The following is a 16,414-nucleotide window of genomic DNA, read 5'->3' on the forward strand; positions in this document are numbered from 1 at the left end:
ACAGCAAGGCCTCTCTGTCAGGGCAATGTGCAGGAAGGCCTCTCTATCAGGGCTGTGTACAGGAAGGCCTCTGTCAGGGCTGTGTGCTGTGTACAGGAAGGCCTCTCTGTCAGGGCAATGTGCAGGAAGGCCTCTCTATCAGTGCTGTGTGCAGGAAGGCCTCTCTGTCAGGGCTGTTTGCAGGAAGGCCTCTGTCAGGGCTGTGTACAGGAAGGCCTCTCTGTCAGGGCTGTTTGCAGGAAGGCCTCTGTTAGGGCTGTGTGCAGGAAGGCCTCTGTCAGTGCTGTGTGCAGGAAGGCCTCTCTGTCTGTGCTGTGTACAGGAAGGCCTCTCTGTCAGGGCTGTGTACAGGAAGGCCTCTCTGTCAGGGCTGTGTGATGTGTACAGGAAGGCCTCTCTGTCAGGGCTGTGTACAGGAAGGCCTCTCTGTCAGGGCTGTGTGCTGTGTACAGGAAGGCCTCTCTGTCAGGGCTGTGTACAGGAAGGCCTCTCTGTCAGGGCTGTGTGCTGTGTACAGGAAGGCCTCTCTGTCAGGGCTGTGTGCTGTGTACAGGAAGGCCTCACTGTCAGGGCTGTGTGCTGTGTACAGGAAGGCCTCTCTGTCAGGGTTGTGTGGTGTGTACAGGAAGCAGCGCTGTGTGCTGTGTGCAGGAAGGCCTCTCTGTCAGGGCTGTGTGGTGTGTACAGGAAGGCCTCTCTGTCAGGGCTGTGTGCTGTGTACAGGAAGGCCTCTCTATCAGGGTTGTGTGGTGTGTACAGGAAGGCCTCTCTGTCAGGGCTGTGTGGTGTGTACAGGAAGGCCTCTCTGTCAGGGCTGTGTGCTGTGTGCAGGAAGGCCTCTCTGTCAGGGCTGTGTGCTGTGTGCAGGAAGGCCTCTGTCAGGGCTGTGTGGTGTGTACAGGAAAGCCTCTCTATCAGGGCTGTGTGCTGTGTACAGGAAGGCCTCTCTGTCAGGGCTGTGTGGTGTGTACAGGAAGGCCTCACTGTCAGGGCTGTGTGCTGTGTGCAGGAAGGCCTCTCTGTCAGGGCTGTGTGCTGTGTGCAGGAAGGCCTCTCTGTCAGGGCTGTGTGCTGTGTGCAGGAAGGCCTCTCTGTCAGGGCTGTGTGCCGGAGCCATGGGTCAGTTTGTGGCCAGCCCCACAGACCTGGTCAAGGTGCGCATGCAGATGGAGGGACGGCGCCGCCTGGAGGGGAAACCGCCCAGGTGAGTCAGGTGTCTGACAGGTGTTGTGTGTGGGGAGGGGGACCGCCCAGGTGAGTCAGGTGTCTGTCAGGTGTTGTGTGTGGGGAGGGGGGGGGACCGCCCAGGTGAGTCAGGTGTCTGACAGGTGTTGTGTGTGGGGAGGGGGGGGACCGCCCAGGTGAGTCAGGTGTCTGTCAGGTGTTGTGTGTGGGGAGGGGGGGGACCGCCCAGGTGAGTCAGGTGTCTGTGAGGTGTTGTGTGTGGGGAGGGGGGGACCGCCCAGGTGAGTCAGGTGTCAGACAGGTGTTGTATGTGGGGAGGGGGGGGACTGCCCAGGTGAGTCAGGTGTTGAGTGTGGGGAGGGGGGGGACCGCCCAGGTGAGTCAGGTGTTGTGTGTGGGGAGGGGGGGACTGCCCAGGTGAGTCAGGTGTTGTGTGTGTGGAGGGGGCGGACCGCCCAGGTGAGTCAGGTGTCTGTGAGGTGTTGTGTGTGGGGAGGGGGGGACCGCCCAGGTGAGTCAGGTGTCTGTGAGGTGTTGTGTGTGGGGAGGGGGGGGACCGCCCAGGTGAGTCAGGTGTCTGTGAGGTGTTGTGTGTGGGGAGGGGGGGACCGCCCAGGTGAGTCAGGTGTCTGTGAGGTGTTGTGTGTGGGGAGGGGGGGACCGCCCAGGTGAGTCAGGTGTCTGTGAGGTGTTGTGTGTGTGGAGGGGGGGACCGCCCAGGTGAGTCAGGTGTCTGTGAGGTGTTGTGTGTGGGGAGGGGGGGACCGCCCAGGTGAGTCAGGTGTCTGACAGGTGTTGTGTGTGGGGAGGGGGGGGACCGCCCAGGTGAGTCAGGTGTCTGTGAGGTGTTGTGTGTGGGGAGGGGGGGGACCGCCCAGGTGAGTCAGGTGTCTGTGAGGTGTTGTGTGTGGGGAGGGGGGGGACCGCCCAGGTGAGTCAGGTGTCAGACAGGTGTTGTGTGTGGGGAGGGGGGGGGACCGCCCAGGTGACTCAGGTGTCAGACAGGTGTTGTGTGTGGGGAGGGGGGGGACCGCCCAGGTGAGTCAGGTGTCAGACAGGTGTTGTGTGTGGGGAGGGGGGGACCGCCCAGGTGACTCAGGTGTCAGACAGGTGTTGTGTGTGGGGAGGGGGGGACCGCCCAGGTGACTCAGGTGTCAGACAGGTGTTGTGTGTGGGGAGGGGGGGGACCGCCCAGGTGAGTCAGGTGTCAGACAGGTGTTGTGTGTGGGGAGGGGGGTGACCGCCCAGGTGAGTCAGGTGTCTGTCGGGTGTTGTGTGGATGTATGTATGTGGGGAGAGAACCCCCCCAGGTAAGTCAGGTTTGACAGGTTATGTGTGGATATATGTATGTGGGGAGAGAGAACCCCCCCAGGTAAGTCAGGTTTGACAGGTTATGTGTGGATATATATATGTGGGGAGAGAGAACCCCCCCAGGTAAGTCAGGTTTGACAGGTTATGTGTGGATATATATATGTGGGGAGAGAGAACCCCCCCAGGTAAGTCAGGTTTGACAGGTGTTGTGTGGATGTATGTATGTGGGGAGAGAGAACCCCCCAGGTAAGTCAGGTTTGACAGGTGTTGTGTGGATGTATGTATGTGGGGAGAGAGAACCCCCCCAGGTAAGTCAGGTTTGACAGGTGTTGTGTGGATGTATGTATGTGGGGAGAGAGAACCCCCCCAGGTAAGTCAGGTTTGACAGGTGTTGTGTGGATGTATGTATGTGGGGAGAGAAACCCCCCAGGTAAGTCAGGTTTGACAGGTGTTGTGTGGATGTATGTATGTGGGGAGAGAGAACCCCCCAGGTAAGTCAGGTTTGACAGGTGTTGTGTGGATGTATGTATGTGGGGAGAGAGAACCCCCCCAGGTAAGTCAGGTTTGACAGGTGTTGTGTGGATGTATGTATGTGGGGAGAGAAACCCCCCAGGTAAGTCAGGTTTGACAGGTGTTGTGTGGATGTATGTATGTGGGGAGAGAGAACCCCCCAGGTAAGTCAGGTTTGACAGGTGTTGTGTGGATGTATGTATGTGGGGAGAGAGAACCCCCCCAGGTAAGTCAGGTTTGACAGGTGTTGTGTGGATGTATGTATGTGGGGAGAGAGAACCCCCCCAGGTAAGTCAGGTTTGACAGGTGTTGTGTGGATGTATGTATGTGGGGAGAGAGAACCCCCCCAGGTAAGTCAGGTTTGACAGGTGTTGTGTGGATGTATGTATGTGGGGAGAGAGAACCCCCCCAGGTAAGTCAGGTTTGACAGGTGTTGTGTGGATGTATGTATGTGGGGAGAGAGAACCCCCCCAGGTAAGTCAGGTTTGACAGGTGTTGTGTGGATGTATGTATGTGGGGAGAGAAACCCCCCAGGTAAGTCAGGTTTGACAGGTGTTGTGTGGATGTATGTATGTGGGGAGAGAGAACCCCCCAGGTAAGTCAGGTTTGACAGGTGTTGTGTGGATGTATGTATGTGGGGAGAGAAACCCCCCAGGTAAGTCAGGTTTGACAGGTGTTGTGTGGATGTATGTATGTGGGGAGAGAGAACCCCCCCAGGTAAGTCAGGTTTGACAGGTGTTGTGTGGATGTATGTATGTGGGGAGAGAGAACCCCCCCAGGTAAGTCAGGTTTGACAGGTGTTGTGTGGATGTATGTATGTGTGGGGAGAGAAACCCCCCAGGTAAGTCAGGTTTGACAGGTGTTGTGTGGATGTATGTATGTGTGGGGAGAGAAACCCCCCAGGTAAGTCAGGTTTGACAGGTGTTGTGTGGATGTATGTATGTGGGGAGAGAGAACCCCCCAGGTAAGTCAGTTTTGACAGGTGTTGTGTGGATGTATGTATGTGTGTGGAGAGAACCCCCCCAGGTAAGTCAGGTTTGACAGGTGTTGTGTGGATGTATATATGTGTTTGGAGAGAACCCCCCCAGGTAAGTCAGGTTTGACAGGTGTTGTGTGGATGTATGTATGTGTGTGGAGAGAACCCCCCCAGGTAAGTCAGGTTTGACAGGTGTTGTGTGGATGTATGTATGTGGGGAGAGAGAACCCCCCCAGGTAAGTCAGGTTTGACAGGTGTTGTGTGGATGTATGTATGTGGGGAGAGAGAACCCCCCCAGGTAAGTCAGGTTTGACAGGTGTTGTGTGGATGTATGTATGTGGGGAGAGAGAACCCCCCCAGGTAAGTCAGGTTTGACAGGTGTTGTGTGGATGTATGTATGTGGGGAGAGAGAACCCCCCCAGGTAAGTCAGGTTTGACAGGTGTTGTGTGGATGTATGTATGTGGGGAGAGAAACCCCCCAGGTAAGTCAGGTTTGACAGGTGTTGTGTGGATGTATGTATGTGGGGAGAGAAACCCCCCAGGTAAGTCAGGTTTGACAGGTGTTGTGTGGATGTATGTATGTGTGGAGATGAGGCAGGGGTGGTGGTGTTTTAAGTTTTGTTTGTGTGTATGTGGAGGAAGGAGTAGATGGTGTATGTAGCTGTGTGTGTGTGTGTGTGCCTTTCTACTTTCTGTATGTTTGTCTGTGTTTTGCTATACTTATCTCCCTGTGTGTCTGTGTCTTTTATTCTGTTTGTTTGTGTTTGTGTGTGGGCATATGTATGTGCGTGAGTGTGTGTGAGTGTAATGCTTGGTTTACTTCTGCAGTTTAGTGCTTGTTTCCCCATCTTTCAAACAGCTTTATTTTCATTCATGGGGAGGATTGATAGCTTTGTTAACATGCCCTCATCTCATGAGGTTGTGCCTTTTATTGACATGACCTCATGGCAACGTGCCATTTGTTAACACTGCCTTGTGAGGCTGTGCCATTTGTTAACATGCCCTTATGTCGCTGTGCCATTTGTTAACATGCCCTTATGTCGTTGTGCCATTTGTTAACATGCCCTCGTGGCATCATGCCATTTGTTAACATGCCCTCGTGGCATCATGCCATTTGTTAACATGCCCTCGTGGCATCATGTCATTTGTTAACATGCCCTCGTGGAGTTGTGCTGTTTGTTAACATGCCCTCGTGGAGTTGTGCTGTTTGTTAACGTGCCCCCATGGCGTTGTGCTGTTTGTTAACATGCCCTCATGGCATGCTGTTTGTTAACATGCCCTCATAGCGTGCTGTTTGTTAACATGCCCTTGTGGCGTGCTGTTTGTTAACATGCCCTTGTGGAGTTGTGCTGTTTGTTAACATGCCCTCATAGCGTGCTGTTTGTTAACATGCCCTTGTGGCGTGCTGTTTGTTAACATGCCCTCATGGCATGCTGTTTGTTAATGTGCCCTCATGGAGTTGTGCTGTTTGTTAACGTGCGCTCATGGCGTGCTGATTGTTAACATGCCCTCATGGAGTTGTGCTGTTTGTTAACGTGCGCTCATGGCGTGCTGATTGTTAACATGCCCTCATGGAGTTGTGCTGTTTGTTAACGTGCCCTCATGGAGTTGTGCTGTTTGTTAACATGCCCTCATGGCGTGCTGTTTGTTAATGTGCCCTCATGGCGTGCTGTTTGTTAACGTGCCCTCATGGAATTGTGCTGTTTGTTAACATGCCCTCATGGCGTGCTGTTTGTTAATGTGCCCTCATGGCGTGCTGTTTGTTAACGTGCCCTCATGGAATTGTGCTGTTTGTTAACATGCCCTCATGGCGTGCTGTTTCTTAACATGCCCTCGTGGAGTTGTGCTGTTTGTTAACATGCCCTCGTTGAGTTGTGCTGTTTGTTAACATGCCCTCGTGGCGTACTGTTTGTTAGCATGCCCTCGTGGAGTTGTGCTGTTTGTTAACATGCCCTCATGGCATGCTGTTTGTTAACATGCCCTCATGAACATGCCCTCGTGGAGTTGTGCCGTTTGTTAACACGCCCTCATGGCGTTGTGTCATTTGTTACATTGCCTCATGGCATCATGCCATTTGTTAACACACCCTCATTATGCTGTGCCATTTGTTGACATTGTCTTGAGATGTTGTGACATTTGTTGGCATTGCCTTGAAATGTTGTGACATTTGTTGACATTGCCTTGAGATGTTGTGCCATTTGTTGGGGCTGTACAGTGCATCATGTTTGTCACCATGCTGTGTGTCACTGTGTGGTGTGTGTTACTATGTGGTGTGTGTGTCACTGTGTGGTGTGTGTCACTGTGTGGTGTGTGTTACTATGTGGTGTGTGTGTCACTGTGTGGTGTGTGTCACTGTGTGGTGTGTGTCATTGTGCAGGGTGAGGAATATGGCCCATGTGTCATGTAGTGTGTGTCACTGTGTGATGTGTTTCACTGTGTGGTGTGTGTCACTATGTGGTGTGTGTCACTTTGTGATGTGTGTGTCACTGTGTGGTGTGTGTGTCACTGTGTGGTGTGTGTCATTGTGCAGGGTGAGGAATATGGCCCATGTGTCATGTAGTGTGTGTCACTGTGTGATGTGTGTCACGGTGCAGGGTGAGGAAAATGGCCCACGTGTCATGTGGTGTGTGTCACTGTGTGATGTGTGTCACTGTGTGGTGTGTCATTGAGTGGTGTGTGTGTCACTGTGTGGTGTGTGTCACTGTGTGGTGTGTGTGTCACTGTGGTGTGTCACTGTGTGGTGTGTGTCACTGTGTGGTGTGTGTCACTGTGGTGTGTGTCACTGTGGTGTGTGTCACTGTGGTGTGTGTCACTGTGTGGTGTGTGTCACTGTGGTGTGTCACTGTGTGGTGTGTGTCACTGTGTGGTGTGTGTCACTGTGGTGTGTGTCACTGTGGTGTGTGTCACTGTGTGGTGTGTGTCACTGTGGTGTGTCATTGAGTGGTGTGTGTCACTGTGTGGTGTGTGTCACTGTGGTGTGTGTCACTGTGTGGTGTGTATCACTGTGGTGTGTGTCACTGTGGTGTGTGTCACTGTGGTGTGTGTCACTGTGGTGTGTGTCACTGTGCAGGGTGAGGAACACGGCTCATGCATTCCGACAGATCATGAGGGAGGGGGGAGTGAGGGGGCTGTGGAGTGGCTGGGTGCCCAACGTGCAGCGTGCAGCACTCGTCAACCTGGGGGGTGAGTGTCCCTCCCTCCCCCCTCTCCCTCCCTCCCTTAAGACAACCTGGGGGGTGAGTGTCCCTCCCTCCCCCCCCTCCCTTAAGTCAACCTGGGGGGTGAGTGTCCCTCCCTCCCCCCCCCCTCCCTTAAGTCAACCTGGGGGGGTGAGTGTCCCTCCCTCCCTTAAGTCAACCTGGGGGGTGAGTGTCCCTCACTCCCCCCCCTCCCTTAAGTCAACCTGGGGGGTGAGTGTCCCTCCCTCCCTTAAGTCAACCTGGGGGGTGAGTGTCCCTCCCTCCCCCCCTCCCTTAAGTCAACCTGGGGGGTGAGTGTCCCTCCCTACCCCCCCCCCCTCCCTCCCTTAACCTTTCCCGTACGTCGTGGGTGTGAAATCACCCAGACAAGTGTTTTTGCTCTGTAACTCAAGTAATATTGAAGCCACTTCCACATAATTTCATGACTTTGTCCATAATATAGTTTACTACATATCCACTGAACATTATTTTCTTTTATACATAAACAAAGAAGTTATTAATCAATTAATGTCCCAGTACGTCGTGGGTGTGACGACACCCATACTCCCAAAGAATAAACCTTGCACGCCGTACGTCGTGGGTGTGGAGCCACCCATGCAAAGCTTGCGCGCCACGCGTTGTCGACGTGACGTCACTTGGGCTCGCTACAGAGAGAGATGAGAGTGACCTTGTCTTTTGTTGATCGTATCCCGTTTCAAGTCTGCGGCAAGTTTTACTCTAAAGTTGTAACTAATTTCAGAAAACAATATTTATTGCACTAGATATCTTCAACAATATTGAATGAACTGTTTTTCTTGTAGAGAATGATCGGGAGCAACTGATTGATAGCTTTTTATCTAGTTGGAATTAAAGTGCCTTTCTAAGAACTGGATATTTTTGTAAGTCTGAAATCAATTGATCTAAAATCTAGTTGATATAGAAATTTTATTCTTATCCTAATCTGTTCAAAGTAGAGAAAACCCGACTATGGCTAAAAAAAGAAAGATAGTTGATATAGAAATTTTATTCTTATCCTAATCTGTTCAAAGTAGAGAAAACCCGACTATGGCTAAAAAAAAGAAAGAAAAAAAAATGCCAGCCAGCCAGCCAGGAATGCCGAGATCTAGGCCAAGGGAAGGGGGGACTGATACCAGGCTGTTGCTGCTATGTTAGGGCATCTGCCTTGACCGAAAGAGGATGGGCGTGTAGCCGCTAAAAACAAAACAAAACCAACAACAAAAACAACACACACACACACACACACACACACACACAAAAACCAAAAAAAAAAAAAAAAAAAAAAAAAAAAAACCGTTTTTTGTAAGTAACAACACTCTCTTCTCACGGGCAAAACTTATTCACAATGCGCCTGGTCAAGCACTGGAGTAAATAGCCTACACGCACAAGTGGAAACTGCGCATGCAAGTCTGCTGAAGAAAAGTCAAATTTGCTTTACGGACAGGTGTGGGTTACTGTGCACCCACGACGTACGGCAAGGTCTTATTTCTTCAGTGAAACCATGGGTGCCTACACACCCACGACGTACAGCGAAGGGTTAGTTCGTACACAGAAACCATGGGTGCCTACACACCCACGACGTACAGCGAAGGGTTAGTTCGTACACAGAAACCATGGGTGCCTGCACACCCACGACGTACAGCGAGGGGTCATTCCTTCTTAGAAACCATGGGTTTCTGCACACCCACGACATACGGCGCGCAAAATTTTAGGCGACGTACGGGAAAGGTTAAGTCAACCTGGGGGGTGAGTGTCCCTCCCTCCCCCCCTCTTTCCCTTAAGTCAACCTGGGGGGTGAGTGTCCCTCCTTTCTCTCTCTGTAGTCAACCTGAGAGGTGAGTGTCCCTCCTTTCTCTCTCTGTAGTCAACCTGAGAGGTGAGTGTCCCTCCTTTCTCTCTGTAGTCAACCTGAGAGGTGAGTGTCCCTCCTTTCTCTCTCTGTAGTCAACCTGAGAGGTGAGTGTCCCTCCTTTCTCTCTCTCTGTAGTCAACCTGACACCTCCTTTCTCTCTCTGTAGTCAACCTGAGAGGTGAGTGTCCCTCCTTTCTCTCTCTCTGTAGTCAACCTGACACCTCCTTTCTCTCTCTGTAGTCAACCTGAGAGGTGAGTGTCCCTCCTTTCTCTCTCTCTGTAGTCAACCTGACACCTCCTTTCTCTCTCTGTAGTCAACCTGAGAGGTGAGTGTCCCTCCTTTCTCTCTCTCTGTAGTCAACCTGAGAGGTGAGTGTCCCTCCTTTCTCTCTCCGTAGTCAACCTGACACCTCCTTTCTCTCTCTGTAGTCAACCTGAGAGGTGAGTGTCCCTCCTTTCTCTCTCTGTAGTCAACCTGAGAGGTGAGTGTCCCTCCTTTCTCTCTCTGTAGTCAACCTGAGAGGTGAGTGTCCCTCCTTTCTCTCTCTGTAGTCAACCTGAGAGGTGAGTGTCCCTCCTTTCTCTCTCTGTAGTCAACCTGAGAGGTGAGTGTCCCTCCTTTCTCTCTCTGTAGTCAACCTGACACCTCCTTTCTCTCTCTGTAGTCAACCTGAGAGGTGAGTGTCCCTCCTTTCTCTCTCTGTAGTCAACCTGAGAGGTGAGTGTCCCTCCTTTCTCTCTCTGTAGTCAACCTGACACCTCCTTTCTCTCTCTGTAGTCAACCTGACACCTCCTTTCTCTCTCTGTAGTCAACCTGAGAGGTGAGTGTCCCTCCTTTCTCTCTCTGTAGTCAACCTGAGAGGTGAGTGTCCCTCCTTTCTCTCTGTAGTCAACCTGAGAGGTGAGTGTCCCTCCTTTCTCTCTCTGTAGTCAACCTGAGAGGTGAGTGTCCCTCCTTTCTCTCTCTCTGTAGTCAACCTGACACCTCCTTTCTCTCTCTGTAGTCAACCTGAGAGGTGAGTGTCCCTCCTTTCTCTCTGTAGTCAACCTGAGAGGTGAGTGTCCCTCCTTTCTCTCTCTGTAGTCAACCTGAGAGGTGAGTGTCCCTCCTTTCTCTCTGTAGTCAACCTGAGAGGTGAGTGTCCCTCCTTTCTCTCTCTGTAGTCAACCTGAGAGGTGAGTGTCCCTCCTTTCTCTCTCTCTGTAGTCAACCTGACACCTCCTTTCTCTCTCTGTAGTCAACCTGAGAGGTGAGTGTCCCTCCTTTCTCTCTCTGTAGTCAACCTGAGAGGTGAGTGTCCCTCCTTTCTCTCTCTGTAGTCAACCTGACACCTCCTTTCTCTCTCTGTAGTCAGCCTGAGAGGTGAGTGTCCCTCCTTTCTCTCTCTGTAGTCAGCCTGAGAGGTGAGTGTCCCTCCTTTCTCTCTCTCTGTAGTCAACCTGAGAGGTGAGTTTCCCTCCTTTCTCTCTCTGTAGTCAACCTGACACCTCCTTTCTCTCTCTGTAGTCAGCCTGAGAGGTGAGTGTCCCTCCTTTCTCTCCGTGTAGTCAGCCTGAGAGGTGAGTGTCCCTCCTTTCTCTCTCTGTAGTCAGCCTGAGAGGTGAGTGTCCCTCCTTTCTCTCTCTGTAGTCAACCTGAGAGGTGAGTGTCCCTCCTTTCTCTCTCCCTTTATTGTACCCTGCCCCCTCCTCCCGTTGAGGAGAGGCATGCTGTCAGTATGGGTTAGGTGTAGGACTGTGATGCAGTGTTCACTGCTGATGGTTCCAGGCCCCAGTTTGCTGCTGTTGTTGTGATGCAGTGTTTACTGCTGATGGTTCCAGGCCCCAGTTTGCTGCTGTTGTTGTGATGCAGTGTTTACTGCTGATGGTTCCAGGCCCCAGTTTGCTGCTGTTGTTGTGATGCAGTGTTTACTGCTGATGGTTCCAGGCCCCAGTTTGCTGCTGTTGTTGTGATGCAGTGTTTACTGCTGATGGTTCCAGGCCCCAGTTTGCTGCTGTTGTTGTGATGCAGTGTTTACTGCTGATGGTTCCAGGCCCCAGTTTGCTGCTGTTGTTGTGATGCAGTGTTTACTGCTGATGGTTCCAGGCCCCAGTTTGCTGCTGTTGTTGTGATGCAGTGTTCACTGCTGATGGTTCCAGGCCCCAGTTTGCTGCTGTTGTTGTGATGCAGTGTTTACTGCTGATGGTTCCAGGCCCCAGTTTGCTGCTGTTGTTGTGATGCAGTGTTTACTGCTGATGGTTCCAGGCCCCAGTTTGCTGCTGTTGGGCCCTTAGGTCTCCCCACACAGGTGAGTAGGTAGCTGACCTCTGACCTCATGTGAGGACAGATCAGACTGGGGCCCCTCTTCCCGGGCCAGTGGACATGAATTCAGTGCCTCAGTGGCAGTGAATGGTGATGTGTGTCACTGTGATGTGTGTCACTGTGTGATGTGTGTCACTGTGATGTGTGTCACTGTGTGATGTGTGTCACTGTGTGATGTGTCACTGTGATGTGTGTCACTGTGTGATGTGTGTCACTGTGTGATGTGGGTCACTGTGTGATGTGTGTCACTGTGTGATGTGTGTCACTGTGTGATGTGGGTCACTGTGTGATGTGTCACTGTGATGTGGGTCACTGTGTGATGTGTCACTGTGATGTGTGTCACTGTGTGATGTGGGTCACTGTGTGATGTGTCACTGTGATGTGTGTCACTGTGTGATGTGGGTCACTTTGATGTGTGTCACTGTGTGATGTGGGTCACTGTGATGTGGGTCACTGTGATGTGTGTCACTGTGTGATGTGTCACTGTGATGTGGGTCACTGTGTGATGTGTCACTGTGATGTGGGTCACTGTGATGTGTGTCACTGTGTGATGTGTCACTGTGATGTGTCACTGTGATGTGTGTCACTGTGTGATGTGTGTCACTGTGATGTGGGTCACTGTGTGATGTGTGTCACTGTGATGTGGGTCACTGTGATGTGTGTCACTGTGTGATGTGTGTCACTGTGTGATGTGTCACTGTGATGTGGGTCACTGTGTGATGTGTGTCACTGTGATGTGTGTCACTGTGTGATGTGTGTCACTGTGTGATGTGGGTCACTGTGATGTGGGTCACTGTGTGATGTGGGTCACTGTGATGTGGGTCACTGTGTGATGTGTCACTGTGATGTGTGTCACTGTGTGATGTGGGTCACTGTGTGATGTGTCACTGTGATGTGTGTCACTGTGATGTGGGTCACTGTGTGATGTGGGTCACTGTGATGTGGGTCACTGTGTGATGTGTGTCACTGTGTGATGTGTGTCACTGTGATGTGTGTCACTGTGTGATGTGTGTCACTGTGATGTGTGTCACTGTGTGATGTGTGTCACTGTGATGTGTGTCACTGTGTGATGTGTGTCACTGTGATGTGTGTCACTGTGATGTGTGTCACTGTGTGATGTGTGTCACTGTGTGATGTGGGTCACTGTGTGATGTGTGTCACTGTGATGTGGGTCACTGTGTGATGTGGGTCACTGTGTGATGTGTGTCACTGTGATGTGTGTCACTGTGATGTGTGTCACTGTGTGATGTGGGTCACTGTGTGATGTGGGTCACTGTGTGATGTGGGTCACTGTGTGATGTGTGCCTTCCTGTGCCAGTGGACATGAATTCAATGCCTCGATAGCAGTGAACGGCGATGAGAACTTTAAACTTAGAAGGTGTTTGAATAAGATAAAAGTGTAACTGGGTGATAAAGTGAAGCTGTGGCATCCATATGAAGTGTGTCATCCATCCCAACAGCCATGTGAAGTGTGTCATCCATCCCAACAGCCATGTGAAGTGTGTCATCCATCCCAACAGCCATGTGAAGTGTGTCATCCATCCCAACAGCCATGTGAAGTGTGTCATCCAGCCAAACAGCCATATGAAGTGTGTCATCCATCCCAACAGCCATATGAAGTGTGTCATCCATCCCAACATCCATATGAAGTGTGTCATCCATCCCAACAGCCATGTGAAGTGTGTCATCCATCCCAACAGCCATGTGAAGTGTGTCATCCATCCCAACAGCCATGTGAAGTGTGTCATCCAGCCAAACAGCCATGTGAAGTGTGTCATCCATCCCAACAGCCATGTGAAGTGTGTCATCCATCCCAACAGCCATGTGAAGTGTGTCATCCAGCCAAACAGCCATGTGAAGTGTGTCATCCAGCCAAACAGCCATGTGAAGTGTGTCATCCAGCCAAACAGCCATGTGAAGTGTATCATCCATCCCAACAGCCATGTGAAGTGTGTCATCCATCCATCCCAACAGCCATGTGAAGTGTGTCATCCATCCAGCCTGACATTCATGTGAAGTGTGTCATCCATCCCAACAGCCATGTGAAGTGTGTCATCCAGCCAAACAGCCATGTGAAGTGTGTCATCCAGCCAAACAGCCAAGTGAAGTGTGTCATCCATCCCAACATCCATGTGAAGTGTGTCATCCATCCCAACAGCCATGTGAAGTGTGTCATCCATCCAGCCCGACATTCATGTGAAGTGTGTCATCCATCCCAACAGCCATGTGAAGTGTGTCATCCAGCCAAACAGCCAAGTGAAGTGTGTCATCCATCCATCCCAACAGCCATGTGAAGTGTGTCATCCATCCATCCCAACAGCCATGTGAAGTGTGTCATCCATCCATCCCAACAGCCATGTGAAGTGTGTCATCCATCCAGCCCGACATTCATGTGAAGTGTGTCATCCATCCCAACAGCCATGTGAAGTGTGTCATCCAGCCAAACAGCCAAGTGAAGTGTGTCATCCATCCATCCCAACAGCCATGTGAAGTGTGTCATCCATCCATCCCAACAGCCATGTGAAGTGTGTCATCCATCCATCCCAACAGCCATGTGAAGTGTGTCATCCATCCCAACAGCCATGTGAAGTGTGTCATCCATCCATCCCAACAGCCATGTGAAGTGTGTCATCCATCCCAACAGCCATGTGAAGTGTGTCATCCAGCCAAACAGCCAAGTGAAGTGTGTCATCCATCCATCCCAACATCCATGTGAAGTGTGTCATCCATCGCAACAGCCATGTGAAGTGTGTCATCCAGCCCAACAGCCGTGTGAAGTGTGTCATCCAGCCCAACATCCATGTGAAGTGTGTCATCCAGCCCAACAGCCATGTAAAAAATCATGACCAACATTTGAACCCAAGACCCTCAGATTGAAAGCTGAAGGATTTAACAACGCAGCTGATGCACCAGTCTGTTCCTCACATTGCTGATCCAACAAGTCCCACAGGAACCTGCCAACACTGTAGACCTGACAGGATCAACGACAGTCCCACAGGAATCTGTCAACACTGTAGACCCGACAGGATCAACGACAGTCCCACAGGAATCTGCCAACACTGTAGACCTGACAGGATCAACAACAGTCCCACAGGAATCTGTCAACACTGTAGACCCGACACCACAACTACAGTCCCACAGGAATCTGTCAACACTGTAGACCTGACAGGATCAACGACAGTCCCACAGGAATCTGTCAACACTGTAGACCTGACAGGATCAACGACAGTCCCACAGGAATCTGTCAACACTGTAGACCTGACAGGATCAACGACAGTCCCACAGGAATCTGTCAACACTGTAGACCTGACACCACAACGACAGTCCCACAGGAATCTGCCAACACTGTAGACCTGACACCACAACGACAGTCCCACAGGAATCTGTCAACACTGTAGACCCGACACCACAACTACAGTCCCACAGGAATCTGTCAACACTGTAGACCTGACACCACAACGACAGTCCCACAGGAATCTGCCAACACTGTAGACCCGACACCACAACTACAGTCCCACAGGAATCTGCCAACACTGTAGACCCGACACCACAACTACAGTCCCACAGGAATCTGCCAACACTGTAGACCCGACAGGATCAACGACAGTCCCACAGGAATCTGCCAACACTGTAGACCCGACACCACAACTACAGTCCCACAGGAATCTGCCAACACTGTAGACCCGACAGGATCAACGACAGTCCCACAGGAATCTGCCAACACTGTAGACCCGACAGGATCAACGACAGTCCCACAGGAATCTGCCAACACTGTAGACCCGACAGGATCAACGACAGTCCCACAGGAATCTGCCAACACTGTAGACCCGACAGGATCAACTACAGTCCCACAGGAATCTGCCAACACTGTAGACCCGACAGGATCAACGACAGTCCCACAGGAATCTGCCAACACTGTAGACCCGACAGGATCAACGACAGTCCCACAGGAATCTGCCAACACTGTAGACCTGACAGGATGTGAACCCAAGCATGGAAGTGGAGAGAGATTAAAACTGAGGTCACCATGAAACGCCACAGAATCTGGGACACTTTCTCTTGTTTTTTGATGATGGTGATGATGAATGGTTTTGATGATGACATTGGCAGTTTACAGTTCTTCATCAATTGTTTAAACCTGAGATGGCAGCTGAATTTAAGTTTTCATTTTGTGCTTGTTTTAGATCTGGCGACATATGACACCACAAAACACCTAATCCTGAGAAACACATCACTGAGGGACAACTACATCACACACACCATGGCCAGGTGGGTACAGTGTTGATGACAATGTAAATACCCTGGGTAGGGTCATGACAAGGTGGGTACAGCGCTGAATACAATGTAAATACCCTGGGTAGGGTCATGACAAGGTGGGTACAGTGTTGATGACAGTGTGTACATACCCTGAGTAGGGTCATGGCCAGGTGGGTACAGTGTTGATGACACTGTGTACATACCCTGGGTAGAGTCATGGCAAGGTGGGTACAGTGTTGATGACAGTGTACATACCCTGGCTAGAGTCATGGCAAGGTGGGTACAGTGTTGATGACAGTGTGTACATACCCTGGGTAGAGTCATGGCAAGGTGTGTACAGTGTTGATGACTGTGTACATACCCTGGGTAGAGTCATGACAAGGTGGGTACAGTGTTGATGACAGTGTGTACATACCCTGTGTAGAGTCATGGCAAGGTGGGTTCAGTGTTGATGACAGTGTGTACATACCCTGTGTAGAGTCATGGCAAGGTGTGTACAGTGTTGATGACAGTGTACATACCCTGGGTAGAGTCATGGCAAGGTGGGTACAGTGTTGATGACAGTGTGTACATACCCTGTGTAGAGTCATGGCAAGGTGGGTTCAGTGTTGATGACAGTGTGTACATACCCTGTGTAGAGTCATGGCAACGTGTGTACAGTGTTGATGACAGTGTGTACATACCCTGTGTAGAGTCATGGCAAGGTGGGTACAGTGTTGATGACAGTGTACATACCCTGGGTAGAGTCATGGCAAGGTGTGTACAGTGTTGATGACTGTGTACATACCCTGGGTAGAGTCATGGCAAGGTGGGTACAGTGTTGA

General features: G+C 51.3%; 1 protein-coding gene across 2 annotated transcripts in view; it reads left to right on the top strand.

Annotated features, from left to right (window-relative positions):
- LOC143293091 (mitochondrial uncoupling protein 4-like) overlaps positions 1–16,414 on the top strand; it is a 46,684-nt gene that overhangs the window by 17,338 nt on the left and 12,932 nt on the right. For both annotated transcript variants that reach the window (XM_076603998.1, XM_076603999.1), the window contains exons 5-7: positions 1,082–1,204; positions 7,053–7,165; positions 15,518–15,602. In XM_076603998.1, the coding sequence (XP_076460113.1) occupies positions 1,082–1,204; positions 7,053–7,165; positions 15,518–15,602 (321 nt within the window). The remainder of the gene's footprint in view (positions 1–1,081; positions 1,205–7,052; positions 7,166–15,517; positions 15,603–16,414) is intronic.

The sequence above is a fragment of the Babylonia areolata genome, chromosome 18 (genome assembly GCF_041734735.1).
Source record: "Babylonia areolata isolate BAREFJ2019XMU chromosome 18, ASM4173473v1, whole genome shotgun sequence".
Lineage (NCBI taxonomy): Eukaryota > Metazoa > Mollusca > Gastropoda > Neogastropoda > Buccinidae > Babylonia > Babylonia areolata.